This window comes from Maylandia zebra, linkage group LG22, assembly GCF_041146795.1.
Source record: "Maylandia zebra isolate NMK-2024a linkage group LG22, Mzebra_GT3a, whole genome shotgun sequence".
NCBI lineage: Eukaryota > Metazoa > Chordata > Actinopteri > Cichliformes > Cichlidae > Maylandia > Maylandia zebra.
This window is the reverse complement of record NC_135187.1, coordinates 13,682,679-13,709,477: the sequence shown is the minus strand read 5'-3', so window position 1 is coordinate 13,709,477 and position 26,799 is coordinate 13,682,679. Positions and strand designations below refer to the sequence as shown.

General features: G+C 40.2%; 2 protein-coding genes and 1 non-coding gene across 6 annotated transcripts; 2 read left to right on the top strand and 1 right to left on the bottom strand.

The window, feature by feature from the left end:
• The first annotated feature begins 96 nt into the window (after positions 1-96).
• cers2a (ceramide synthase 2a) lies at positions 97-14,820 on the top strand. 3 transcript variants are annotated; one of them, XM_076879554.1, is made up of 12 exons: positions 97-196; positions 7,535-7,708; positions 7,863-7,980; positions 8,317-8,435; positions 9,692-9,749; positions 10,393-10,443; positions 10,532-10,624; positions 11,438-11,566; positions 12,175-12,281; positions 13,010-13,163; positions 13,299-13,431; positions 14,664-14,820. In XM_076879554.1, exons 2-12 carry the CDS (start codon positions 7,536-7,538, stop codon positions 14,693-14,695), a joined length of 1,167 nt encoding a protein of 388 aa, XP_076735669.1. In that variant the 5' UTR covers positions 97-196; position 7,535; the 3' UTR covers positions 14,696-14,820. The 3 variants fall into 3 exon arrangements, 2 of the variants coding, with proteins under 2 accessions (XP_076735669.1, XP_004549088.1); XR_191126.5 differs by lacking the exon at positions 97-196 and adding an exon at positions 1,317-1,724 and having other exon boundaries at positions 13,299-13,504; XM_004549031.6 differs by lacking the exon at positions 97-196 and adding an exon at positions 1,317-1,724.
• A 4,858-nt stretch (positions 14,821-19,678) lies between these two features.
• On the bottom strand, positions 19,679-19,797 carry LOC111501618 (5S ribosomal RNA). The gene has a single exon (XR_002721586.1). It is a non-coding gene; the product is annotated as a 5S ribosomal RNA (ribosomal RNA).
• Positions 19,798-20,131: 334 nt separating this feature from the next.
• LOC101486493 (histone-lysine N-methyltransferase SETDB1-B) lies at positions 20,132-26,072 on the top strand. 2 transcript variants are annotated; one of them, XM_004549029.4, is made up of 7 exons: positions 20,132-20,366; positions 22,481-22,813; positions 22,901-23,071; positions 24,367-24,565; positions 24,652-24,725; positions 24,836-25,026; positions 25,333-26,072. In XM_004549029.4, exons 2-7 carry the CDS (start codon positions 22,486-22,488, stop codon positions 25,447-25,449), a joined length of 1,080 nt encoding a protein of 359 aa, XP_004549086.4. In that variant the 5' UTR covers positions 20,132-20,366; positions 22,481-22,485; the 3' UTR covers positions 25,450-26,072. The 2 variants fall into 2 exon arrangements, with proteins under 2 accessions (XP_004549086.4, XP_004549087.3); XM_004549030.3 differs by having other exon boundaries at positions 20,134-20,366; positions 24,364-24,565; positions 25,333-26,071.
• Positions 26,073-26,799: the final 727 nt, after the last annotated feature.

Sequence of the window (26,799 nt, the reverse complement as noted above, 5' to 3'; positions counted from 1 at the left end):
CCGAGTCTGTCTGGCACAGCCTTTTGGGTTTGGTCTGATCAGTCTAAACATGCCTTAGCCCTCTGGCATGCTTCGATTTATGAGGAGGTATTAATGCCACAAAGACGAGAAGTAGAAAAAAGCTGGAGAAAAATGTAACGTTGAGGGGGAAAATGGCTAATGTCTGCGTAGAAAGACGGCACATAAGTATGTAGAGGTAAGTGCACATTTGTTTGGGGTGTGTAGCTTTCCGGTTGTGAGTTCTGAGGACAGAAAACTCTTTATCTACTAGAGATCTTTACAGGAGCACTCAGCTGGTGCTATCGCCTGTCTGAACATGGCCTAAAGGCAGCAAATAATGAACTTGTCTGCTAAGAAGCTTGTGAAAAACACCTAATGTAAAAATTAATCTTACTTCCTTTTAAACATTATATTAATGTAGCGTACATAAAAAAATGATGTAACCAGGTATCACCAGCAGAGTGAGCTGAAGCACCACTGTTAATGGAAACTAGCCAGTTCAGAATCAGCAGTATTAGTTTTGTAGAGATTAAAAAAACAAAACAAATTTCTTTCATTTTTGCAGCTGCGACAAACTAAAATTAAACACTTCCACCTGAACTGAAGTCTGCTGCAGCACTGGTCACAACTAAAACACTGCTAAGCAGAGCGTGCTGTGTGTGAAACTGGGAAGCTATCGATTCGAGGGAATCCTCAGGTCACATTAAAGTGATACGTGTTATTATGATCTAATAATATAAAGTAGTGGGTTGGAACCCCTTTTTGTCTTCAGCGCTTCTCTTCACAGCACAGATTCAACAAGGTGCTGGAAACATTTCTCAAAGATTTTAAGGACATCACACAGTTGCTGTAGATTTTTCAGTTGCACATCCGTGATGAGACTCATGGACACGGTGCTCCATTACACTGACCTATGGTGACTTTGGAGGACATTCGAGTACAGGCGTGCTCAAGAAACCAGTTTGAGATTATTTGAGCTTTGTGAGAGGGTGTGTTTAATTCTGGAGACAGCCATCAGAGGATGGGTACACTGTGCTCATAAAGGTATGGACATGGTTGGCTGTGACATTGGCACCATGCTCAGTTGATACTAAGAGGCCCAAAGTGTGCCACGATAATATCTGCAAAATTACACCACCATCATCACTGATACGATCTGAATGTGGAAGCAGTCATTTAGACACAGGCTGAATGCCTGTGTCTAAATGACTCTACTACTAAAAAGAGGCGCGTTTCCGCCTCGTGTGGCACTAAACACTCCTCATAGATGTAGACTAGGCTAACGTCACTTTAAATCGCCTTCCCCCGTCTCATCCTCTTTTTACTTGATATCTACCATATCCAACCAATTACACAACCCGGCAGTTCAGCGGAAACAGCTTTAGACTACTTTGATGAAACGGGGAGGGGGAAAAAACACAAAAGTTACTGACATCCTCTTTGGATCCAGCTAAAATCACGACCCCAGGAGAGAGTTTAGGAAGAAAAGTGCGACACGGGCTTTTGTTTTTTTCTTGACTGAGAATGTGGCGAACTTGTGGTTGGAGGAAAGAGTAGATTACAGCTCACTGAGCGGTCAAGTTGGAGCGACTTTAATGGCGAGAACTAGCTGAAATCTCGTCAGCTGCTACAGGAACAGAGGGCGAGCAGAAGCAGAAGCGGCAGCATCAGAGCCGCCGCCATACATTTTAGGACTACCTGCTTACTACAAACAGCGGAGAGAGGTGAGTACGGCACCGTTACACGATGCGGTTAAGACCGTACAAAGCTCCCTCAAAACTTTAATTCCTTTACACTTAATCTCGGACGCACACACTGTTTTTCATTTCTGCTATTTTTAGACAGAAACAGGAGAGTCGCCCTCCCTGGAGCATTTACGTGAAGTTTCAGCCGGGCGGGGGAAGATACCCATGAAACTTAGCTGACACACGCCGTCTCCGGTTCACCAGTTAGGGGGACGTTCAAGTAGCTCTCACACTTTAAGCTAGCAGGCCTTTACTTGTCCCGAATGTCGGTTGTGTTTGTTTTGTGGGAACACCGCGATTTAAAAAAAAGAAGGTCATGAAAGTGTGCAAACCGCAAACAGCCGCCGTTAGGAAGTTGTTTGCTAAAGATAAACGGCCATTTATATCTCTGAGCGTGCAATTTAAGTGTCCGCAAAAGAAAAGTTTTCTAACGTAAACACTCAGGGGAGGTTAGCCTGGTTTATCTTGCTCTTTTGTAGAACTCTCATCAGGCTGAGTATTATAAGTGGCACTCTCTGATAAGAGAGTTAAGAGTAGTTGTTCGGGAAACTTATTCAAGGCTCCATCTCAGTGAGTCAGACAGGCTGTTCCGCTATGTCCGGGAGACTCCCCGCTTGCACCACGCTTAATCTCATGCAGCCACTCCCTGCACACGCTTACGCAAACAGCGTAGATGGTGTCACACACTAACTGGAAAACTTTACAGAGGACGTATGAACCTCACTTTTTAGCTCCAGCTTTCAATTCTTGTGTGCTACTAGGGTAGCTTTGCAGGCCTGATTCAAATTCAAAATAATCTTTATTCATCTTTTACTAGGCTTTGGTGCAGCCCTCTCTATTCATAATCTGAAACCAATTTGTAAAGCTAGCTTTCCTCTGATTGGCTTGTCTTTGGTAAACAAAGTTTGGGAAGCTGGTGGGTAGAGCCACTTCTGTAAAGTAAGGTGACACAGACTCTTTGACCTAACAGAATGTCAACCACAGATGCTATAAAAGATGGATGCAGCTTCCAGGTCAGAAAAATAAAAGCCGGTGCACAAGAGCCTTAGACCTGCATACTTTTAGTTGGCCACCAATGGATTATACATGTTGAGAGTATAAAAAAAGTCACTGTGAAAAATCCTTAGACCTTCATTCTACCAGAAGCTCACTGATAGCAACTGTGTAGGATGAAATGAATGATTCCCCAGTCACACAGGGGACTGGCAACAACCTGTCGTAAGTGGGTGGAAAATATTAATATGATCGAGCCAGTAGTCAAACAAGCCTATAGACTGGTCAGTGACCCACTGGCAGCCACCTGTTGCTAAGGAAAAAATATATATTCCCAACTTGTTGGCAAAAAACATCTTGTAATTGGATTCATTGGTTGATTGCTGTGATCGTTCTTTGAATGCAAGTGATGGACTTGTCTACAATTTCCAGCTATCCTCTGAGCAGTAGTGAAAAGGTGTGACACAAACTGGAGATGGAGACTCTTTTCCTTCAAAGTAAAAGCTACAAAGTAAAAGCTGCCAACATGTTGGCTTGGCTAGCGCCAAGGCACAACTTTTACTTTGAAGTCAGGGCTCCTTGATTTTCATTTGTGTTGCACTTTTCCAAGTTGTACTACTAGTAGTTGGTGAGGATTTGCAGACAAACATCAGAAATCACAGGCAACCTGGCAAATCTGCTAGCAACCAAAGCAATCACAAGGAGTTTTTAGTGCAGTACCTTCTTTGCAAACGATTTCAACCAGCAACAACCAGCAACTTTTGGGAACCACTTCAAGGCAGTGGCCAGTTTTGGGTAATAGAAATTTTTGCTTAGCAACAGGTGGTTGTGTCTAATATATTGGACAACGTTTGAGCAGTGATGCATGATATCATGCAAGAAACCTAGAAGTCTGCGGTAAAACACTTTAGCATATTAGGTCCACCTTAAAATGAGTTGGTTGTACAGGAATTGATTCAGCAAGATCTGTACAGTATTTATTTTAAGTGATTCTTAATTTAAGGTCAACCATTTCTTAACTCACAAAATAAAAATGATTAAAGTGGCACCAGTTACATTTACAGTTGTCTAACTCTTAAATTCAAAGTATTGAACAGTTGCAGTTATTAAGAGAGTAGGAAAATATATCCTTTATCTATCGTATATCATGTAAGTTCTACCGCAATAATGTGGTTACTTTATTTAAAATAAACCAACAAAAGAAAGATGAGTTATGATTCTTTATAGTACATGGACAAATTGCAGTCTGTGTGACTGGCCCTGATCTCATATCCAGTCTTATTATAAGCAGCTACTGTTGATTTTGTATGTGCTAAAAAGGAGGAAAAGCATTTTGAAAAGGTATGAAAGTGAAAGTTGTGATTATCCAGTGAATCCTTTAGCCTTAAGGAAAACTAATTGTCTTCTCTGTACCTCTGTCAATTTAGATTTCAAAGGAATATTTTTAAGTACGTAGTTAAAAATGCAGAAAAACTGGGCAGAAGATATTGATCATTAACTGTAAGAGACCTAGACAGCTCTCACACAGAGATAGAAGAGATGAGATTTGTTATGAAGCAGTCAAAATCATGTGAGAACAAATGCATGCAGTTTGAAGCTTAAGTAGTACAAAAGCTGGTTAAGAAAATATGCGGCTTTATTTCAGCTTATCGCTGAGCGGCTGGTGTTCTTCCGCCAACTATTGATCTCCAGTCAGGAAGACTTGGAGGAAACATTACACCATCAGAGCAGATACTGCTGCTGTAAAAAAGGCAGGTGCTGCTGTCACTTACCTATAAACTCTTAGGCCTCTGGAATTTTATTGCATGTTATCGCTGCATTTTTTCACTTGCTTTTAAATGTTGCTAGTTTAGTTTGGACCAACTACAGGTACAAATGTGTACCTCAAAGCCTGAGCGGGTCGGTTTCCAGTTCCCCGTGTTAGACAGCAAGTCCTTCTGCATGTTCACCCAAATTCCATAAATCACTCAGGACTGAATAAACCTGCACTCATTAACATATCTATAATGTTTTATAGAGAACCCATTCTCCTTTTGTAAAGTTCAAAAGACTTAACCTGATCTGCAGTCAGCTAAGCAACATTGTGGACACTTTCAGAAAAGGGTTTCTCACTGAGGCATGAGAGTTGACAAACAACAGGAAACAGGTTGACTCAAATCAACCTGAGTAACTCTAACAAACAAGATAGTTGATATTTGACTGCGGCTGTTTCCAGATGAGTCGCTGTATCTCTGAAACAGCCGTCCCACTGAAGCCAAATTAAGGCTGACCGAGCAGATTCGAAGCAGGTTAAAGTCCACACACACATAAAGCTGGATTTTCCTCTTCAATTTTTAGCAACAGAAAGTTGCTCACACTGTCACAAAACACTGTCTGCAGTAAAAAATGTGAAGCAGTAAAGCAATGTTCCGACTCAAATGGCCCGAATCCATAGGTGACTAAACCTCCTTTGAGGTTTTGCCTGTAACTACGCTGAGATCATGCAGTTTGTTTGACTGCAGATTATGTTGCTGTTTGCACACTCTAATAACAAAGCAGTCATACTGCTCTTTAGGTTTCTGACTCTGCTCCTTGTTTTTGGTCCAAAAATTAAAATCAAAAGTTCGAAATTTAAGACATCTCAATCCAGATTTCACTCGAAACCTGGTTCATGACAGCACTGGTTTCCCTGGTCACATCATTGTCTTTGGAAGAAGATTAGAAGATTCTTTAATGCCTTTATGCAGTTACATAAAAAAATTCTGTACGGTAGTTCTTTGGCTAAAAACACAACAAAATACTGCTTCATAAACATCCTAACATGTTATGACCTACAAACGCCACCATTACTTTGTACGTTAGGTGCATGCTGGGTCAGTGATGTAATCTGGTTGTGCTCCAAAGTGTGGTCCCCACAGGTTTCCTGTGGATAAGAAGAGGAGAAAAGACCAGGACAGTAGATGAAAACAACCTCCAAAAGATCAGTGCCTTTGGTACATTCAGCTGACTATAAATCGGAGTACAACATAACCAGTGGCTGGATGGCAAAGGAGCTGTAAAAAAATTAGTAAAATAAAAATACAAGGGGCAAGGAAAGTCTAGTGTGTGCGTGCGTGCGTGTGCGACTGCAAACTACTCCTAGGCCATCTGAATAAGCAAACTCAGGCTCTTACATATATATCATATATTGCAATGTCATCATGGTGCCTGTAATCACTTAGCAACAGGCTAAAATGACCCTTTTTAGCATTTATGTCCCTTTAGTGCAGAAGAAGAGCATTCTGCTGTTGTATTTTCAAAACGGCATAATCTAAATTAAAGCCACAAAAGTTTAATTATATATGGTTTATTAATATGTCATCACCTTGCCTGGCAATGATCTAACATCAAGCTAAAATGATCCATTTTTAGCATATAAGCAACATCTGCCATCCCCTCCCCCCTTTCTTTTTCTTTTACCATTGCTATCATTGTGATTGAGTATATCAGTTTTCCAACAGCACAAAGAGACAAAACAATACTGTAGCAAGGGCATGAACAAGTCTAAGGAATACGAAAGACGGGAAAGACTCCTTTCCTGTAACGTAGTAAACTTTGCACTACCTTTGCAGGACAGGTTGCTGTGAAATAGAACGAACAGTCATGACCCTGATCACAGGGGAATGTGAGAAACTGCAGCCATCCATAAGTGTTCAGTTTTGTCAGATTAATTACTCTGATGGATATAAACCCCTCATATGCTGCTATACTGTGAAAGGTAGATATGGAACATGTTTATGTGTGTGAACGTGAAACTCGAATTAGATTGTTTGTTTGTTTTTTTTAAAGTGAAGGAGCACATGATGAAAGTGCACTGAAAATCTTTAGTTGGGGATCCCTTTTAAAATAGGAGTGTTCAATGTGACCCTCCTATTATTATTATTATTATTATTATTATTATTATTATTATTATTATTAATTTGATGTCTCAGGCATTGAAAAGCAACATTTAGAATTCATGCAATGCATATCCTTTTATACATTTCCTCATCAGATTGTCTTAGAGGCTAACCCCATAGTTAGAAAGTTGTATAAAAAAAAGTTTCCCTGACTTCTGTAATTGCTTTGTTTAACATGTGTATTATGAAATCCACCGTAATCATTGTGTTAACTGAGCTTGTCAGAGCAGTTGTGTAGTTCTCTTTTCTCTAGAAGTTACAGTGGAAATGAATAAACACCACAAATGGTGAATATCATGTTGTCTCGCTTAAGAGATTATTAGTACACGCTGTTGTGCAATTTCCTGTCTGCCGTTCAGATAAACAGTATGTCATTAATCAGTGAGTACTTATTTAATTAAACACATAATGGCAGCTGAGCTTGGGCGCCGCAGCATTTTGCGTTAATCTGCGGATAAGACTTTGCTGTCAGACATCCAGCATGGCAACTGCTGGAGATGGTACCTGTTTTTCTTTTTGTTTTTTCATGCTGACCCAGACAGTTTATGTATTTGTTTTTTAAATATTGTTGTGTGTGCTGGAAAACACACACAACAATACTGCCTTCAGTACTCCCATTTATCTAGAGCAGGAAGTGTAAGAGATGGTGTGTGTTGGAGACGCTTGGTTAGATTAATAACTTCCAATCAATACTAATTACTCTCAGCTTTCAGTTTGCAGAGCTTCCTCTCAGGATACGGTCACGGCTGAGTTAGTTGCTGGGTTTATCTGATAGAAAATCTAGAAGGAGATCACCAAGCAGACAAAATATTCTTTTTAATACTTGTCTTAATTTCCTTCCATAACATGCAGACTCCTCTCTCTGTGTTTTGTCTATAGGATGCTGTCTCGGCTGAGTGAACTGATATGGGCGGACTGGATTTGGTTTCCCGAAGGCCACGGCTGGGCTGACTTGACGGATCACGATGGCAAAGTGTTCCCTAAACCTCAGGACCTCTGGGCTACTATACCCATCGCTTTCTGCTTCCTCATCATCAGGCAGATATTTGAGCAGTGAGTTTTCTCTAACACTTGTGTCCCACACTGTCATTTGCCTATTAATCTACACCTGTCTGCCTGGTTTGCATGTTTCTTTCTGACAAATATGAAATGATGTGTAAGCCTCATTTTCTACCCAAGTGTATCCCTTCTCCTCCTCTTCCCCTAGGACTGTCGCGATTCCTCTGGCCTCTCTTCTGGGAGTGAGTGACAAGCAGCGTGTTCGTGCTCCTCCAAATCCAGTCCTGGAGTCCTATTTCTGCAGCACATCAAAGCATCCCAAACAGGTACCTGTGTTTGCATACGTCACAGGTGTTTAATTCGTACTCTATGCAAGATTTTAGTGTTTAAGGTTTAAATAGAAGAGACCACGATAGATTTATCTAAATCTAATGTGGTTGGCCCAAGCAGTGTCATCGAGCCGGTACAGAAGTATCAGATGGCTGCTGAAATTGCTATAGACTCCCATGTTAAAATGCCCAAAGTCACCTATGAAATTAACATATTTAAAGACTTCTAGTTAAGGAAATGTATTATACACTTTATGAGACATTTGACTGACATCATTGCAACTATAAATACAGCGCTGACTCTTCTCTTCTTTGTTCTGCTTGTCATGTCAGAGCTCCATTGAGAGTTTAAGCAAACAGACAGGGTGTTCAGTGCGACAGGTCCAGAGGTGGTTCAGGCGCCGGAGGAACCAGGACCGACCCAGCAAGCTCAAAAAATTTAGGGAAGCAAGGTAAAATAACAATTTCATATCCTTCTACCAAATCTGACACTTCAGCTTCAAAGTATCATGTTATAATAATAATTTGCTTTGGTGAGAATACAGGTCCCCATGACAGTAAAGCCACGTGAAGGAGGCTTTTAATAGCATTTATTTTAATGCATTTTTCTTTTTTATGCATCGTTAAAAGACCATAAAGCAGCTCTATCTGCTGTCACTATGGTTGATACTTCTATTTAACGTGGCAAAAGTTTCATATAATGACGTCAGAGAAAGGATATTCTTAGTATAGTCATCTGAGACACACGGCTGTGGCTGTGAGCAGTCCCACCCACGTGCTGTTCAAATCTTCTGTTTGTGAGAGCCAGCCAATCAGAAGAAAGCGGCCTTAAAGGACGAGGAACTTGTTTTACACAGAGGATTTTTCATTTTCATTTATTTGTTCATTTTCAGGCACAACAAATACCTATATTGAACATAAAATGCACAAAACAAAAAACAAAAATTGCCTGAAAAAGGATGAATGCTGGACTGCACAATAGCCTAGTAAAAGATAACTAAGCATTATTCTGAACTGTCAGTCGTGCAATGCTGGTATAGTAGAGTCTAAGAATAAAAACATGGAGCTGAAAGATGGCAAAATAGGCTGTGTTTAAAGCGCACATCTATCACAGTAGAGAGCTACAGCTTTCTCTGCATGCTGAAACATCCAACAGGTTGCACATCTAGAAATGGCCCAGTCAACTGTCTTAAAATGGACTTGTGTCAGACAGTAAGAGTGGCTCATTGGATGTAACCTTGCAAAGCTTTTTGTATGAGCTGTCATTACGACAACAATAAAAAATGTTTTGTTTATATTATCCATCACTTATCCATTGTGCACAGATGACTGTTTTATCATGAGTACCTTGGGTTTTAACCCAGACACACCCACAAAAAAGGGAGCAGGACATTTTTTAAATGCTGTTGCAAAACCGCCCATATTGCAGAGAGGATACTGACTGCAAGCAGAAAAATGATAGATGCCAGATTTAAAAAAACACTGAATGTAAACCAGGTGTTTCCAGGCAGTAGTGGAATGGGGTTTTCTAGTTTATATGTAAACTATATGTAAAAAATAAAATGGGATCACTTCAGAAGCAACATTAGCACAGTAGGAACATGTCTTGGTGTTTTTTGCATGTGCCATGCCAGTGTTACGATATTGTATGATGAAGTCACGCTTTACCAGAACTACATTTCTGAGATTGTTGTGCGCTCTCTTCCAGTTGGAGATTTACCTTTTACCTTCTTGCTTTCTTTGCTGGCCTGGCAGTCCTAATTGATGTGAGTATACTGTCAGAAATGTTTGCACAAAGCAAAGTTTCTCTGCAAACAACGACTATGCAAAGGTTAATAGAAGTAAATGCATTTCTGCAAGTTGAAGATTGTTTCCTACAGTGCGTCTCCTGAGATTCAGCCACAAAACTGACCAGCTAATTAAAGTTATTTGTGTTCAGCTGGAGCTGTTTTTTGTACAGAGACAGAAAAAAAAAAAAGGAGAGTTAACATGTAAAGCGAGTAAAATCATAGAAGCTCATGGTAAGGTTTGAATTGTAACTTGATTCCAGCTGTCAGTCATCGTCGTCCTCTTCACTTTGGCTTTTACGGGCAAATAATAGGGGGATTCCAGAAACACTCTGGTGACTGTATTTGTGTGGGTAACGCAAGGTGAAACTTCACTTCAAGTTTGGATATGTAACATCTGCGTCATGACTAGAAACACCTTTGTGCTGAGTGAAAACATTTGTTCTGTTCTTTGGTGAAATAGAAAGTCTCTTTGCTACACAGAAAGACAGAAACTGAACTGTGTCTGCACGCTGTGGGATGCTGTGCTTGTATTGCTTGTCATTTGTGTATTAGAGTGCTTGAGCTGTTGTGTTGAACACTTAAACCATCACTAATACGCTGATTGTGTCTCTCCTCTCAGAAACCATGGTTCTACGATGTGAAGCTGATATGGGAGAACTTCCCAAAAATGGTATTTAAAACTGCTCTGTGGCCTTGCTTTCATTCAAATAATGACCTGAGCAATGGCTAAAATAACTCTTCTTCCTCTACTCTCCCAGCCGCTGCTGCCTTCACAGTACTGGTACTACATGATCGAACTAGGCTTCTACATCTCACTGATTTTCAGCGTAGCGTCAGATGTCAAGCGAAAAGTAAGCGATACTGTTTTGTCTTTAAGCTCTGTTAGATGTCTATCCTATAAAACCCCTCAGCAACCCTCCATCCAGAGAATTCACCCAGTGAGTGCGTATGACACTGAGAATGTATTTTGAGGTTTGGATATTGATTTTCTCCTCAAGTCCTGACTTTATTGTATCGAGTGGTACTTTCTGCATTCAGAACGGCGTTATCGATGGTGAATGGTTCCACTTTATCGTCTCTTTGCTAAAGTCATAGTGAGTGAACAACAAACGGAGCTGCTCCTTTGGTTGGATGCTGTTGGCTTTTTAGCGTCTCTGAGTTAATGTGTGACCAGAGCTCTGTGGAAATCTCACTGTGGAGAGACTGATTTACCATTTTGTCCACAGGTTTGCATGTTGTTGTAAGCAAACTGTGAGGCCTCTGTGCCACGGCCTGTTTTGTAACGCTGGTTCACAAGTTCAAGGAACTAATCTTTTAAACCGAAATGTAGGATTTTTTTTTAGGCTTATCTGGGAAGCATCAGAGCTGCAATCAGCTTCCGATTTGAAGATTTGTTTTGTAACTTTCAGTTGAGTTTTTCTTTTCTTTCTTTTATTCTAACTCTTTTGAACGTGTATTTAGTTTCTTTTTATACCGCTGAAGTTCTACAATCCTCTGCGTGCAAGAAGTTAATGACTAATAAAGGTTATCTTATCTTATTTGTAAAAGTTGCATCTACCAGACAAATGCGGTCGATTGGTGACCTATCTTTACAGCTTGATCAATAAGTGACTAAATCTGGTGGATTTCAGTTCTTGCATCATCCGTTTCTGTCTTTTCGCCAGGATTTCAAAGAACAGATAATTCACCATGTGGCCACCATCGCCCTCATCAGTTTTTCTTGGTTGGTCAACTACATCCGGGCAGGGACTTTGATCATGTTGGTTCACGATGCCGCTGACTATTTAATGGAGGTATGACGACAACCTGCTAACATGGCAGGAAATGGTACAAAATGAATGTATGTAATCACACAGCAGGTATCAAGCAGCCCTCTGCCTTGATACCTACAAACACTGCAGAGTACCTCCATGCTAATCTTAAGAGCATTGACTGCCTGCCCTCTAGAGGAAAATGCATGAAGAGCTAACTCTCATCTCTCTCTATCTACCCCTCTCTACCTCTATCGGTCCATTTTTCTTTCTGTCATCTCTCTGCATCTCTTTTCTTTCTTTACTTTTCTGTCTGTCCATCTTTTTTTTTTTTTCTATTGCCTCTTTCTTTCAGTTTACCTGTCTCATCACTCCATTTTCACTATCTGTGTCTCCATATTTCAGTTTCTTTCTTTCTGTTTCTATTTAGACAATGCAGTTTGACAGTTTGAATACAGAGAAACTGATGTGCTACACATCAGTTTCTATGTATTAGTTTCTAGCTAATACTATTTTCCAACCCGTGTCCCTTTTTTGAGATTTTATATCCATAATGCAAAAACATTTATAGCAATGCACTACTATCATACAAAGCTATGAGAATGAATAATTGTGACTTTAAAATGAATGAATGCTTTCTCTCTTTAAAGTCTGCCAAGATGTTCAACTATGCAGGCTGGAGGAGGACCTGCAACTTCATCTTCACCATGTTTGCTGCAGTTTTCATTGTCACCCGCCTCATAATCCTCCCCTTCTGGTAAAAAATAAAAAGAGTATAAATACAAATAAATGTTTTCCGTTGTTAGAAATGGTAAAGGATACAGTTACAGGATACAGTGCATCATCTGTGTAATTCCTTTGTGCCTCAGAGGTTAACCAAAAACTTTTAAAGCCATTAGAGAAATGCGCTGTTGCACGGATACCAAGCATCTTCATTATCATGATGGGAATTTTCCAGTGTTTTCTTTTGGGCATTGTGGTAAATTACGTCACTGAGCACAAATGGCTTTTGAGAGATGGCCTAACAGGTTGTTCCGGTGTCCTTCATGTTCATGTTTTGCTCTTCCTCGCTGTGAAAGGACTCCACCCCACAAGTGGAGGTGTAAGGTGTCCATACCAATATTGTCCCTGGTTCTTAGCATGCGTCCTCTCTCTGTGTCACAATAGCTGCTGTGTACACGTTCGTAACAGGCAGATTCATTCACACAAATTCCCTCTGGGGTGGGAAGCAGGGAAAAAAGTACTGTGATGAATAAGCATTACTGGTGCTCTTTTTCAGTTAATGCAGCACTGTGCAGGTAAATGGGTAGTTTACTTTATTTAGTAGAATTTTCCTAAATTTGCTCGAAACTTCCTCTGACTTTATTCTGGAAATGCAACAACAGAGCCATTGTGGAGCCTCCTGGCTCCTCTCAATGGGCTGTTGAAGCTGGCTGTAGGTGGCTCTGACTGGACTCTCTGTTCTGCCTTTGTCCTCTCATTCAGGATCATACATACGACGTTTGTGTACCCGCTGACTCTCTACACCCCCTTCTTCGGCTTCTACTTCTTCAACGGGTTGATGTGTGTGCTGCAGGTCCTGCACATCTTCTGGGCGGTGCTCATCCTGCGCATGGTCGTCAAATTCCTGCCGGGCAATGTGAGAAACACCCGCTTTTGCATTTCTTGAATTTATTAAACCGGCCGTGTAACACAATCACCTCACACTACCAGTTGTAAAATTTTACCCCGTCTCATTTTTTGTTTTTTGTGGTTTTTGTTTTTGGCTCATCAGGACATCGTCGAGGACGAGAGGAGCGATAAGGAGGAAACTGAGTCAGACGATGAAGACGGCGATTGCGAGCGTAGGGAAAAGTCTAGAAACGGGCATGTGCAGAACGGCCACACTGTCCTCAACAACAACCACAGTAAGAGGGACTGATTGGACTGTGAGGTCTGCACGTCAAGTAATGACAGGCCCTGGTCTGAAAGCCAAAGAACGTGAGCGCGGCAGGTTGAAAGGGGGCAGCAGGCACCACACACACACACACACATCCATCCTCCTTTCTTAAACCCGGGTAGTCCAGTTGAAAGCTGACTGCGCATCTTTGATTTACACTAAATGAAATGTGGGGAAGACTGCCATAGACAACCATGATGGTGCTTCACACCAGAGCAGCTGAGTGGTTTCCTCTGTCTTCTCCCCTTTTCTGTTTTTGTTTTTTGTTTCTGTGTTTCTTTGTTCTTTTTTTTTTTTTTTTTTTTTGTGCTGTTTGCCAAGATTTTGCGCTGTTGACCAAGTTACACGTCCAAAACCCACCTGCTTGTAGCTTCATGTTTTAATACTGGAAGTGTTTTCAGGGGAGGCCGTAGTAGTTCCTCCTTGTGGTCAGTTAACACTCTCCTGACTATTACCAACTTTATTATTTTGTTTTTGCTCTAAATAACCAAACTGAAGTCAGTGACCTTGTGATGAGCACCATTCTGAATTGTGGAAGTGACTTTCTGTGGACCATGTCGGGCTCTAAGTCCATTTACTGAAGTCCTGAGTTTCAAACACCCCACTCTGATTCATGCAGATGATTTTTTTTTTTTTGTATTAGTGTGTCTTAAAATCTTTTCTTTTGAGAAGCCAAACGCACACAAGATCATTTTAAGTCTTAGTTTTGTTTTTGCCTAAAATTATTTTTGATTTGTACAGTTTTTATTTTTATTTGTTTCAGTCCAGTCCATGGTTTAAATTTGGGAGCAATTTGTTTGAGTGTAACCGAAAATTGTTTAGTGAATCTTCATCAGCTGAAAGTCGGTACCGTTTCCATTTAGTGTTGTTTTTCCCATCACAACATGCACTTTATGGGTTCTTCTGTAGATCGACATTGATTAATACTGGAGTAAGTGGGCTCGATGGCGTTTTGATTCAAGCTGATTGTCCTTTTTGTTTGGAGTATGATTTAGATTTTTTTATATTTATTCTAAATATTTTTGTTTGTGTTGTAAAAAGAAGAAAAATAATGGAAATCTTCAGTAAAAAAAGAATTACACCCCAGAGTATGGTTTACATTTTCTGTTTCATTGTAATGTGCAAAGGCCTTCATCATTTCAAGTAACTGTTTAAAGAAAAGAAGAAAGAAAAGTGATTTCTGTCCCTTTTTCATCACAGACGTCCCACGATCTCTGAAAGCCCGTCGATGACTCAGCTGCCTGTGGCTCCTTCTGAAAAGCTTTGCTTCTACTCAGTTGTTTTTATTCTGCATTATGTGCTGCTGAGATGTAAAATTCATAATGACCAGAATGATAAAGATAAACATGGATAACAATTCTGTGGGGTTTTTTTTCCTTTTCATTTCAAACTAAACTTAAGAGTTTTGGCATTTTTAACACTGAGGTAATAATGGAGTAGAACCTGAGGTTAAAGTAAATGATAATGGAGACGATTAACCGTTGAATGGTTTTATGAATGAATGGTTTTTCTTTTACACAAAAAACTTAAGTGTAAGAAAACTGGAATAATTAGCCTCCAGGCACAGAAGCCCCCGAGGCAGATTAGACTGGTGGATTGGTGTGTGTGTGTGTGTGTGTGTGTGTGTGTGTGTGTGTGTGTGTGTGTGTGTGTGTGTGTGTGTGTGTATATTTTGTTTTTCTATTTTTCCTGAGCAGTGCTTTTAGTTCCTACTTGCATACGTGACAATTAATTGACCAATTGACATAGTTTTTCTTATATATTTAGTTCTCCGGGGCCGTGGTGAACTCCTCTAATTCCTTATTTTGTTTACGTGTGTGTGTGTGTGTGTGTGTGTGTGTGTGTGTGTGTGTGTGTGTTTTTACAAATATGTTTGACTGAAAAAAACATATTTGGTAAATCAAAATTATTTATTTATTTTGTCATTACGTGAAACTGGCTAACTGACAGCTCCCAAAAATGTAACATTTATATATAAAAAAAGATCTCTCTAATTCAGAAAACCACATGATGTTACCATGTGTTGCCTAGCAACCAGAATGACCTTTTTTCTGTATTTATGCACTTATATCACTTTTTTACATATATTAAATAAATACATAAAAAAATGTATAGTGCAGTTTTGTCAGAAGCCTGTTATTGACACAAATTATACGGCATGTACACATACTGGACATTTTTCAGCTTTTTGGGGTCTTTTAAAAAAGTTGAAGTAGCTGATAGTCCTAAAAGTTTTACTCAGACCTTTTTTTTTTCTCTTTTCTCATTTTTGTTCTTTTCCATAAACTATTTGTACTACATGAAAACAAAGTCCCAATAACAGTCTGTCATTATTCCCATTCTCTCTCATCTGAATGTGCGGATCTGAGAATCCTTTCTTTGGAACACAAAATGATATGGTCATCATTAAGGAGCCCTGTGTAGGTGGAGTAAATGCAGTCTGGCATGAATACTGTACATCAGTCACTGGTTCTGCTGGTGTAGACCCGGAGGCACCGTGGAGCTATTACAATATCAGATGGCACAAAGTGCTGGTGACACACAGCCGCCTGGCACATTTCTCAAGATGATTTTTTTTTTTTTTCCCCCAGTTGTCCTAAAAACAAACAAACAAAAGTGTCTAAAAGTTTAACATTTAAGATCCTAAGACGTAACCACTTCTGGATTCTTCCTCCGCCCATCTCTCTCTTCCCTACAGTATTTTGGCTTCAGTCTAAAAGGCCTCCTTACCTAATTGCATATTGAGTGGGATCACTTTACCGCCGTGCCCTACACTACAGCCTGGACACTGTTCATGTCACTGGCAGCATCACTGTAACAATCTCCATTTTAAAGTGGCAGGGTCAATTTCCAGCCTTCTCTCGCATCCTGCTCTGCAATTTAATTGCTAATGCATCTCCTGTTTCTGCTCCTCTGGCTTTCATTTCCATGCTGCCAACCCCCCCTCCTCCTCTGGGTACAATCTTACTCTTCTTGCTTAAATCTCTTCCTTTTGCTCTACCATCAAGTTTCCCCCTCCTTCCCTCGCTACCTTTTCGGCTCTGTGTAAAGAATAAGCTCAGTGTCACCTGAGGTGCCGAAGTTTTGCTGGTGTGAAGGCTAATCGGTGACAGTGATGAAGATCCTCCTGACAGGACAACAAAAGCAGTGGGGTGTTTGAGTCACTTGTGAACTGTGTAGACCGTTATTCAATTCCTGCTTAAGTATTAATAAGGCTTTACATGCCCTGGGGAGGTCGTGAGATGCAAGTGCATGCTTGTGCATCTTGCATGTGTATGCATGTGTCTCTGAGTGCAAGAGCTAATTTGTGGGCTGCTCATTTTTCTTGACAATCATGAAAGAGGAGGCTGGTAAAGACTGAGGACCAGCTCATGTAATCGGAGTAATAAGGAGCCTCAGAGGAAAGCAGGATGCTATGAACACTTTTGAAAAGTTTTCTTGGAGAGGATCTGCAGCGAAAAGTCCTGCACGGGACGGATGGTGAGTTTGAATTATTTCAGTTTATTTGGGGGGGGGGGGTTCTTGGATACATGTTTAACTTTACTCATCCTCAGTGTCCTCAGATAATGTATTGATTCAGTCACTCTTTGGGGAAAACTTTAAAGCAGTTTTTGCCTCATTAGGCACGATTTACAGATCTCACTCAACTTTGTTTTCAAAGTTCGCTGAAACGCATTTTCGCACAGTGAGTTTCACACAGTAACAAATGTTGCTCACACTTGTTGCTTAAGTCGCCGTTCAAACTGGTGGCAGGTCAGAGCGAGGTCGAGCTGAAGAAAAAAAGAAATGGATGCCTCAGAATAATTTACTTACAAAAAAGTGTCTCAATATTTTTCTCTTATGTTGATATATAGTAAGAGAGCTCTGCTGTACATATAAAACATTAACATTTATTGTGTTCTGCTTTTCTACTGTGAATGAGAAGTAGCACAGAGAGCGACTCAGTTTCTCTTTCCCGTATAAACCAGTGCTTTGGTACGTCTACACAATATAAAGGTTGGGGAGGGTCTGTTTGTGTTTTTATGTCATATTTTTGTCATTTTTAGCTCATCCAGGCAAACGTTGGTAGGATGTTTAGTGAAACTTGCACACAGTGAACACATAACAAGCAAAGTGTGCTCAAGGTTAAGGTCACATTCGTAGCTTTACAGCCAATAAACTGGATTATGATGGATCATGAGCTTGGTGACCTACTAAATCATCAATGTGGTGGTTGCAGAATTACAAGACGACCACGTGATGTTGAAAATGTGTCCTAAACACACACACACACACACCCTTTTGTACTTTTTGTGTAATGAATGCTGCATACTGTTGTTATTATGACCTGTTGTGGGGATGACGCAGACAAAAGCAGTTTTTGTGTTGTGAGGTTTGTGAGGGTGAGTTTGTGAGGTTTTGCCAGAAAAGTCACGAGTTTAGCAACTGTAGTTTGGAAATTGTGTTTCAAGAAATGTGTCCAGACAGCTGTGGACGTTTTGATCATTTAGCGAGAGCTACTGTGCCTGTTCCTGCAGGAGAAATTAGAAAGTGGTGATTATTAAAGACAAAAAGAGTCTATCAGTCACTTCTTTGGCTTTTCAAATGTTGTAATTCTCTTAAATGAACAAGTTATGGGGAAGACTTGCTGGATAAACTGTAATTAACAACTGATTCGAAGTGATTCACTGCAGTTTTTATGGGCTCATTGATAAGATAACCCTGCAGGTGCAACATGTAAATCTATGGTGGAATATTTTGCATTCTAACGGTTTTTCCAGGTGTTTTTTTTTCCCTCCCTTTGTTAGACACAGAAATGTGACAAACTGCTGCTGATCGGAATAAAAACCAGACATTTGCTTCTGCATTGAAAGTGTCGTCCTCCATGCAGCCAGGATAGACTTCATTGGTTATGTGCTGCCTCTGTATTCAGAAGCTGTTTGTCACCTTTTTTCTTTCATGCGCAAAGTCACCACCAACACCTTGAGCATGCACGCCGTTCCAAAGTGATGCTGCTGCGCTGAAAAAGGAGAAGAAACGGAAACTGTCTCCCTTCACCATTATCGCTGACCACATGGATAAGCCGTCTCACCCCGTGCCGCAGTTCGAGGTGGACGTGGACCTGGGCTTTGCTCTCTTCTTTCTCTTCCTGCTGTGTTTTTTCCTTCTGGTGACGGTGGTACGCTGCGCCCAGACCGTCGTGGACCCTTATGGCTCGATCTCCACCTCCACCTACCAGGAGGAGCAGATCACCTGAGATGGAGAGAGGGAGAAGGGGTGGGGTGAGAGTGCAATCTTACCACTGTGTGGGTGCATACTTTTAAGATCATGTGGTTTATAATGTATGTACAAAAAAGCTTCAGGACATTGAGCAAAAAGCAAGCAGTCTCATGGAAGACATGAGGCGTGCATCGTGATGCTTTTCAGTGTTTCAGACTGAGGGCTCGAAGCACCGAGCTGTTAAAATCAGACTTTGTTCCAAGCATTAACACAAAGATCTGTCATGTTTAAGGCTTTTGGCCTTTGTTGGGTTGTTACTGAAAATGTTTCTCACAAGTATTTCTCATTAAATTAGCAACTAGCAAATTTCAGGTTTTCTTTTTCTGTACGTCAAACTGTTTAAATGTGATGCATCTTCTGTGTTCATACTCACAATTAATCAACAATCAAAAGCAGCTCATGTTTCCCTACAGTCCTCCAACACCGCTGTAGGCAGGACTTACAGGTACTATGAAGGTTTTTACAGACTAGTCACAAGAGCAACAACCAACAGCAAAACCAGAGTGAGGGCAAAAGAAGGAAAACAGGTTTGTATTCAAATATGTTCAGTTTCTAACTTTCAGTTCCTCGAATTTCCAGAGTGGGGAAGCTGCTCATTTCAGTTTAGCTTTCATTGTTTTGAAAATATTTAGTTTCTGTCTGAGGCATAAACTAAACTAAAGAGGCAAGAGATTTAAAAAAGCCAGGCTACCATGATTCCCTCCATATTTGGGAAAAACTGAAATCTAGTTTTGTTTTTTTGTTTACTTTGGTCAACTAACATGTTTTTCTTCACCTAGTTCTGTCTTCTAGTTTAGCTTTTGTCATACAAAACTTTTTCTGTGTGGACCGTCTATGCTCCAAACCATTATTTAATTCAGCATGAGTGGTCTCAATGCGCTCTTTGTTACCCTGGCTGCTGCTTCAACACTGTCTACCCTGGAGCAGTAGCGCCCTCTGCTGGACAAAAGAGGAAAAGCTTACAGCACCTGGTATTCCCAGGCGGTCTCCCATCCAAGTACTGACCAGGCCCGACCCTGCTTAGCTTCCGAGATCAGACGAGATCGGGCGTGTTCAGGGTGGTATGGCCGTAAGCGAGAACATCCTTCATAAAAAGACTATTTATAGATTCGAAGTGTTATATATGTCCACTTGAGAATATGGTTGATTTTATTAACTAAAAGAACATACCACTATTTAGTCAGCGATGACTTGATTGTAGTTTTTTTTTCTCCCTATAGTGTTACAATGTCTAAAATATTGTTTGAAACTGCTTCTTAACATAAAATTATATAAATAATAAAAGGTATCATATTATTTAAGTTTTCGTAGACTGCTGCTGACACAAGCCTGCAGTCAAAATGGCGTGTGCCGGAGGACAATACCGGGGAGACGACGATAGGGGGCAGCACTTCTCAGATTCATTTGTTAACAACCACTTTTGAACGCCGAGAAGAAGGAGAAAAACAACAAGTCTGTTAAGATGGAGGAAAAACCTGCCTGATAATTTTGGATAACACACATTTATATAAAAAAAAAAAAAAGAAAAAAAGAAAAAAAAGTGCAGTTATGACGCAAACTCCAAAACAGTGATTTCAGTGTTAGCCTGATATGTAGCTGCCGCTCCAGCTCTCATTACAGCGGATAATTAAGACATAACATCAGGTAAGTGGTTGAATTATTTGTGTTTGTATTAAATGAGGTAAACCCCCACGCAGCTTGATTGTAGGTAGGAAATGTGTCTAAACACAGCTTTGTTTTGTTATTTGTTCGTTCTCAGTAGGCACAGCTGTAGCCCTTTAAACAGCTTTCAGAGTCTCCTGGTGCTACAGCACTCCTGTAGCAGCAAAAACAAAAAAGTTCACATTTTCTGATTCATTCTCAGGGCTTCAGGACACAGTGATGTCACATGTTTTTTGTTTGTTTTTGCGAAAAACAGTTTCACTTCCAAGGAGTTGCCATTTGGCATTGGTGCTAATGCTGATCCAGATATTAAATTTTAAATGAAAATGCAAATGTTTTCTGTATGACTTCCTCTTTACAATGTTGCTTCAGTTTAATTAGGTTTTATGCATTCATTTATGCACAGTCCTGCCAGAGCATTTCAGCCAGTTTGACTGATCCGTGTTTGTGCTAATATGCTGTGCATTATGGCCAAACATCTCCACCTTGGAACTCATCTTTCTAAAGCACATTGTTCCATAAATTATCTGGTTTGTTCAGATGCAACTCTGCAAACCTAAGCAGTGCTCCCATGTTCTTTCTTAAAGAGAAAAGGCTTTCTCCTGCAGCCCTTTAGACAAGTCATACTCTTTTTCTGATTGTACTGTCACAAACATTAAAGTTATACATTCTCACTGCTCACATGTCACATACTTTTAAGACATTACACAACAAACTTGCTAAGTTAAACCGAGTTGCTCACACAGGTATAGCTGGGTGGTGCTTTAATGAAACAGCAGGTGCTGTCTACTCTCCAGCTGCTCCTGGCCACCCCTTTAAAACATGCTGCTGTGAGCTGAGCTCTGACACCAGGTATTTCTACAGTTAGTGGCTGGCCTGACTGAGTCACTGCCATTTGGAGTGTTATATTTTGCATGTTAGTGAGATATATATATATATATATATATATATATATTTCTTTCTGTTTATGTTTTACACCACTTTATTCACCATATTTTCATCATAATGTTTTGACAATGGTGTGTGGTCTTAAAGCAGGGGTGTCCTGCAGGTTTTAGACCTTAGCCTGGGTCAACATACCTGAATCAAATAATTAGGCCTCTGGAGAACTTCAAGACATGTTGAGGAGGTAATTAGCAACTTAAATCAGCTGTGTTGGCTCAAGGACCCATCTAAAACCTGCAGGACACTGACCCTTGAGGCCTGGAGTTGGACACCCCTGTCTTAAAGAGATGTTTAGAAAAGGCCTTCGGGTCATCGTTGTCCACTTATTTTGAAGCATTATCCAAGTTAATTTCAATTTCAGTGGCAACCAGGGCATGTTCATCATTTTCCCTCCTGGCTCAACCTGGCTACTGGATCAGCATTTTACTGGTCCTGTATATTTACTACTGACTTATTAAGTAGTGCTTGAAAATGCAGTACAGTAAATGCTGTGCCCCACTTAACGCTACAAATATCGCTGCTAGAAAGAGATGCAGTGGCTGCTGTCAATTTGCTGCACAGGTAACAAGAAATCTGGCAAATTTAAAGATCTAACAGCTTATCTGTAAACAGAAGGCTTTTTTCTAGCTTCTGATTAATTTATTTGTGCTGTTGTTGTGTGAAACAAACCAGCGGCAGATGGTAGTTTAAAAATGTGCTGATTTTTGCACCTAATTAGATTTTAAACCTCTAATTCTTAACCTGACAGCACAGGTTTTGGGTTTATGTAATTAAAAAAAACAGACAAACAAAAACCAAGTGGACCGTTGTGAGCATGGAAATTACAATCATGGCCTTCGAGATTGAGGCAAAAGGTTGAGGTCATTATCGATGAAGAGTCAGACCACAGAGGGTGAAAAAGCCTTCGTCCCCTTGGGAATTATATTTAAGCAACCATATATTGTATAGAGTGAAAATCAGTGGACTTTATATAAGAGATCTCCTCTGACACACAGAAAAGGCAGCTTTAACAAATGTTAAATGTGAATTTGATTGATAGCATTTTCATTTTCTTTTGATGGCAAGCTACAGTTGTCAGGATTTGTTCTCACCACGATGAAAGTCTGGCATGGCGATGGCTCAAGTTTCACTGATGCTTTTTTTCTTTTCAGACACTATGTCTGAATCGGCATGTGAGCCCATTCACTCCACAAATGAAACCAGCAGCCAAATGACACAATGGGAAAATGGCTCGGCCTCTCTTAATCTAATAAAGAAAGCAGTGGTGGTCTTGACCAGACTGCCCGATTATAAGATCAGCGCCCTGCGACCGCCGACGCCTCAGCAGTCCTACAGCGAAGCTGAATTCTCCAGCAGCTCCGGTTCTGATATGCAGTGGCAACCAGAGGATGATTCCACTGATTCCGATTTTTCGGTTTCGAACAATAATCAGAAATCTGACAAGAACAGCAGCGGTGACACAAGGAAACCCTCCAACAGCAGTGGTAAGGCCACAAACATTACCACTTGAATCCTGCTCTCAAAACTCTCAAATAACTTTAAAATTCCACTTCTTACTTTTGCCCTCAAAGAAATAAACCCCTCTGTTGGGATATCACCAACTTCTGCCCACTGCTCTCATGAAACTATGAACATCCATCCTAACTTACCGCAGGATGAAGTGAAAGTGGACATGATGGTCTTGGCCAGGAAGAAACGCATGAAGTGGCAGCGTGGGAAAATAGTGGAGATAATTTCAAAGGGTAAGAGAAAATACTGCAGGTTTTCCAGGAATTATGATTTTCTTTGTTTGTTTATTACCCTTTAAACTTGTTAGTCCTTTTCAGATGAGAGCATTTCATTTCATTGTTGTTGTTTTTTTTTGTATATTTGTATAAAAATATCTTTTAATTCAATTCAATTCAATTTTATTTATACAGCCCCAAATCACAACACCAGACACCTCAAGGTGCTTTATATTGTAAGGTAGACCCTAAAACAATACATACAGAGAAAAACCCAACAATCATATGATAATAACAATAATGGATTGCATTTATATAGCACTTTTCGAGACCCTCAAAGCGCTTTACAATTCCACTCTTCATTCACTCTCACATTCACACACTGGTGGAGGCAGCTACAGTTGTAGCAGGAGCAGACCTGGAGCAGACTGACAGAAGCAAGGCTGCCATATCGCGCCTCTGGCTATCACCAGTAGTCGGTAGGTGATAAGTGTCTTGCCCAAGGACACAACGACCAAGACAGACAGAGCTGGGGATCAAACCAGCAACCTTCCGGTTACAAGATGAGCTTCCCAACCCCCTGAACCACGGTCGCCCCATGACCCCCTATGAGCAAGCACTTGGGTGACAGTGGGAAGGAAAAACTCCCTTTTAACAGGAAGAAGGCTCTGGCAGAACCAGGCGCGTAAAGAAAATATCTTTAAGCGATGGATTCTTGTCCACCAAAATATACACATTTAAGGATGTGACCTCAGTGTGGTTAAGATTTTCAGCTTTTTTCTCATATTTAGCTGGCAGTGGGCGAGAGGATTGCACACTCTGGACATCAGTCAATTACAGGGCGCACTGCTTCCATTGGGCATATTTAGGATAGTGATAGAGTCATGGTGCATGCAGGAAAACTGTTGCACTTGTGGACATGACCTAATGAAGTATAACCACATTTTTTTTATTATCCTTAGTTTTCTGCGTTTGTCACTGCATGAGCCAGCAACTTAAATTTTTTAAAAAGGACATTGACCAAAGTGCTCCAAAGCAATTAAAAGAATTTGAACCCTTGTTAAATAAACTGAAAATGAAAGACAAAGACAAATGAAACGTTAAAAAGGTGAATAATAACTTAAAATATGTTATTCCTGTTTATAAAAGATGCATTTTCATTTTCTTTCTAATTTGTGAAGTACATGCGGTAAAATCTAGGCAGGCTGACATGTGTTCAGACAGCAGTACTTCACTTTTAAATATGAACCACCAAGGAAATAGCATTTAAATGGTAGGAACTAAAAAACATTTTTCTTCCTCTTTACCAGAAGATGGACGGTTAAAGTACAAAGTTAGCTTTGAAGAAAAGGGGAAGATTCTAGTATCCGGTCACCACATTGCCTTTGACACCCCACCAAAGGTAGAGCATCTTTTTGTCGGCACTCGGGTTGTTGTTCAGTGCCAGGATAACAAGTTCCAGTTCCGGCCTGGTGTTTTAGCCGAGCTCCCCAGCAGAAAGAATCGCTTCAGGTGTTCATACCTCTATGAACAAACATAATCACGGGCTTTTTGTCAGAAGAAACGAGTGTCTCACACATCGCTGTTTCATTTTCCAGGTTCTTGGTCTTTATGGATGATCACACGCCGGTCTATGTCGGCTTACCTTTTTTTCACCTGGTTTGCAGACCGTGTAAGTTGTGCTGTGCTCCGGCTTTTCTTTTACTCACAGTTGCAGCAAGCAGCAGACAGGAGAGTGTTTATTTGAAGCACGCTTACGTATTTAATTCATTATTTCAACAGTGGAAAACATGTTTGACGACATTCCCGACGGCTTTCATAAGCATTTTATGAAACAGTACATGAAGGACTGGCCGTACCCTCATTTGACCATATACAGGGTTGGACAGAGCCTCAATGCAGAATACTTCGGAGAGCAGCAGAGGTGTGAGGTGCAGGCGATCGACTGCAGCTTGATACAGGTTGTTTTTCAGGTGGGTGTCTTTTTTTTTTTTTTTTTATCTTTACATTTTAACCAGTCAACAGCAGATCTAATGCTTATTCATACTTCAGTAAATATATTTAACAGAGGTGCTTGTCAGGTTGTGGCACAGGATTTCAGGAGGGTTTGAAATTATGAGTTACAGACAGCATGTTTAACCTAAAAACATATCTCCAGTGTAAGTCCGCCTTGGCTATGTTTAAATAATCCAAAACTAAAAAAAACAAACAAACAACGCTCCCGTTTCTTTTCCTAATCACCTTTCCTTGACAGTGTGCCTTTTTTATGTCTCACTCAGGCTGACCATCACAGAGAGTGGATCTACAGAGGCTCCATACGCCTGGAACATGCACAGGCTAGGTTTTTGGAAGTGAGCGTGAGGAGAGAGGCCATGAATGAGTCTGACTCTGACTAAATATCCACAGAGAGTGGATGCTGTGAAAATACTGGGAATAGCATTCACAACCCCCAGAAATGTGCCATTGCATCTCTTTGGAAGAAGATTGGCTTGTGAGCGTGCAAATAAATGGCTCAAGGATATAAGGAGGAGATTTAACCTGTTTGAACGGGGTGCTAATTTTGTAATCTTTAATTTGCTGCACAGTTGTGCAAAGTGACTGAGTGGACCATCGCACTGCCGAATGAAACAAGACATAATTTTTCCTAGAAAACATGCGAACGGTGATTTTCTTTTTCAATTTCTAAAGAAATGGCACTTTATAATTGCACAACTTTTAACAGCAAGGTTAAGCAGCTGTATTTTTTCAACTTTTTTTTTTTTTGAACAGTTCTATGTGAAAATGTTCATACCCTCATTTATTAACTTGGCCACGAATAGAAATTTGTCTGATGTGTGTTCATTCACTTTTTTCAGTGTTGTTTTTTATGAATTGGGAACAATTCATATAAACCTTTTTTCATATTTACAGATTGATATGACAGTTATGTCTCTGATTTATTTTGCCTTTGGTGTCTGTTATGTTGCATCCTTTGTCGTTCAACAATAAAAAAATTTTTAAAAAGCCTTGTATATAAGCTTGTCATATGCAAGCAAATACCCTCTGCCTCATTCATTTCCTTTACTGGAGTGCATAATTGTAATTTAAAGATAAATCTGAGCTCTCACCTGCTAAATTTACTGATATAAAAATGACTGACATAGAAGTTTAGCTATCTAATATCTTTTCTACACTTTGACCTGGTCACACTAGTTAAATAAATACCTTTTAATACATATCAGGAATGTAGCAGAGAGGAAACTTAAGGGAAATGGATGTATGCAAGGTAGTGTTTCATATTTGCTCCTAAGTGCAAATTTTAGACTAGTATGAATTATCTGAGAAGCAAAGCACCAAACAATTAATTTGCTGTACTTAAAAATGTAACTGACGAAGACTCAAAAAAGACCAAAACAATCAGTCTTAAACAGACATATTTATGTGTTTACTTACCCAACAAAATATACTCATTTCAAAATTAATACTTTAGTTTTCATTTATTCGAGAGAGCCTTGTATAGCTCAACACTGTTCAATTTAAATTTACTATTAAGTTTTTACTCAGAGAATGGTTTGAAAAATTGAAAACATCAAGTGAGCCACAGGTCTCTGCCTTGTTCATGGCAGAGATTAAAAGAGAATGACCAGCTGATAGGAAAAGCAACCTCAACTCCTTTAACGTTACAATCAAAGTATGCAGAACAGCATCTCTGGATGCACAGATGAGCAGCACGCCAGGTACCAATCCTGTCAGCTAAGAACAGGAAA